Source organism: Triturus cristatus, chromosome 2_2, assembly GCF_964204655.1.
Source record: "Triturus cristatus chromosome 2_2, aTriCri1.1, whole genome shotgun sequence".
Taxonomy (NCBI): domain Eukaryota; kingdom Metazoa; phylum Chordata; class Amphibia; order Caudata; family Salamandridae; genus Triturus; species Triturus cristatus.
The window spans coordinates 91,568,409-91,570,504 of NC_140582.1; the positions used below are offsets into that span (position 1 = coordinate 91,568,409).

Sequence of the window (2,096 nt, forward strand, 5' to 3'; positions counted from 1 at the left end):
AAGTCTGAAGTTGGCTAAACCCTAGTCCTGTGGTGTAGGCTGTGGTGGCGGAAGCACAATTGACCAAACCAATAGATTAAGTCGGTAACTCAAAGCGCCTCTATGTATGTAATACATGTATCTATTTATTTATTATCACACAGTGCTTGAGAGACCGCTAAAGCTGACTGTGGGTCAGACATAAAAAGCTCTTCCACATTCCACCACTACATATATTCTTTCCTGTGGGCTGACCCAACATTTTATTTCCGATCTAACAAACTAACAGCTGAAGAAGGCTGTCCTAAAACCTCTTTCTGGATGCAATATTATTGTTAATATGATTTATTGGGATTGCACTAGTCTGGTGAGGCAACTAAAACAGTCTCTAGGCCAGACCTAAAAAAAAACTCTCCAAACTCTGTTAAAGAACATGACTGTGAGTTCACAATGAATGGTGATGCCATTGGCATAGCAACATGAAAAGCTCCAAAGGCAGAACTATTTTTATCAATAGTTTCAGAACGGAGGAGCGAATACAAACTGGTAAGCAAGTCCAGCTCCATGGCTGATTTGGGAACAGAAGTTTCAAAGGACCTTGAAAACACAAGCACCCCAGAGGTAGCAAATGGGGAGTCTGGTGAGGATACTGCAGTTGAGCCCTTAAATCTAGAAGATAGAACAAAGGCAAGTCTAGTGCAAGAAACCAAGGCAATTATCATAGATTTTGGTACACACCATTGCAAAGCTGGTTATGCTGGAGATCACAAGCCGACCTATGTGGTTTCTACTACTGTGGGCAAGCACCCTCAGGCAACTGCCAAAACTGGAGACAACCGTAAAGAAAGTTATGTGGGACAAGAGCTCTTAAACACTAAGATGCATTTGAAGCTTGTCAACCCACTGCAACATGGTATTGTGGTGGACTGGAACTGTGTCCAAGATATTTTGGAGTACATTTTCAAAAAAGAAATGAACATCGCATCAGAGGAACATGCTGCATTGGTATCAGACCCCCCACTTGGTCCCGTTACCAACAGGGAAAAGTATGCAGAAATGATGTTTGAAGTTTTTGGTTCTCCAGCGATACATATTGCTAATCAATCCATACTCTCCATGTACTCCTATGGAAGGATATCTGGTCTGGTCATTGAAACTGGCCATGGAGTTTCCTATGTAGTTCCCATTCATGAAGGCTATTTGGTGCCCAACATAACCAAGAGAGTGGATTATGCTGGATCTGATGTTAGCAAATACCTTAAACAGCTACTAAATGATGCTGGCCACAGTTTCACTGATGAAGACCTTCACATGATGGACTACATGAAGAAGAAATGCTGCTATGTTTCGTTAGATCTGGACTATGAAATGGGCTTGCCCCTCAGTGACTACATGGTTGATTACGAACTTCCGGATGGGCGCATTATCACTGTTAGCAAAGAAAGGTTCCTGTCCTCGGAAGTTCTCTTTTACCCATCACTGTTAGCAGTAAATCAGCCCGGCCTACATACTCTGGCTATTGGCAGTATCAACAGATGTGGCGCGGCCCTTCGACAGGTAATGTTGGGCAACATCTTGCTTTGTGGAGGTTCTACTGTGCTGGAAGGATTTCCGGAACGCTTTTTGGGGGAGATGAATAAAGCTTTTCCTGAGGAAGTACCCGTCATTGAGGCTACAGCTGAAAGAAAGTATGCCGTGTGGACGGGTGGCTCGGTCTTGACGTCACTTGAATCCTTTCAGCAGCTGTGGGTATCAAAGGAAGAATATGATGACCAGGGACCGTTAGTCATTTATAAAAAATGTTTTTGATTTATTGATTATAAATTACCACACAGATTTTAACTCCAACCAGGAATGCAGGGCTTCTAGCTAAACATTTTTTCTGAACTATTAATTTTGGATAACAGTAGACTATGTCTTTACAAAAGCATAAATCTAGTATCTTCAACATTTCAGTTTAGTCTTGCTTTCTTTGTTTTGGTTTTGTGTGTTTATAGCTAGGTTAAAGTGAATGTAGAAGTGATATCCAGGCTGCTGATATTTATTATGTTATTGGGCTGTAAGAGTGATGCACAAAATCTGGTCAATAGAGAAGTGTAGGTGGATACCTTCTATGC

At 41.7% G+C, this 2,096-nt stretch overlaps 1 protein-coding gene across 1 annotated transcript; it reads left to right on the forward strand.

The window, feature by feature from the left end:
* Window positions 1–543: 543 nt before the first annotated feature.
* On the forward strand, window positions 544–1,788 carry LOC146861924 (actin-like protein 7A). The gene has a single exon (XM_085643046.1). The coding sequence runs from the start codon at window positions 544–546 to the stop codon at window positions 1,786–1,788; it is 1,245 nt and encodes a 414-aa protein (XP_085499172.1).
* Window positions 1,789–2,096: the final 308 nt, after the last annotated feature.

Excerpts from the sequence above, each read along its gene's own strand:
- LOC146861924 (XM_085643046.1), top strand. The coding sequence starts at position 544 with ATGGCTGATTTGGGAACAGAAGTTTCAAAGGACCTTGAAAACACAAGC.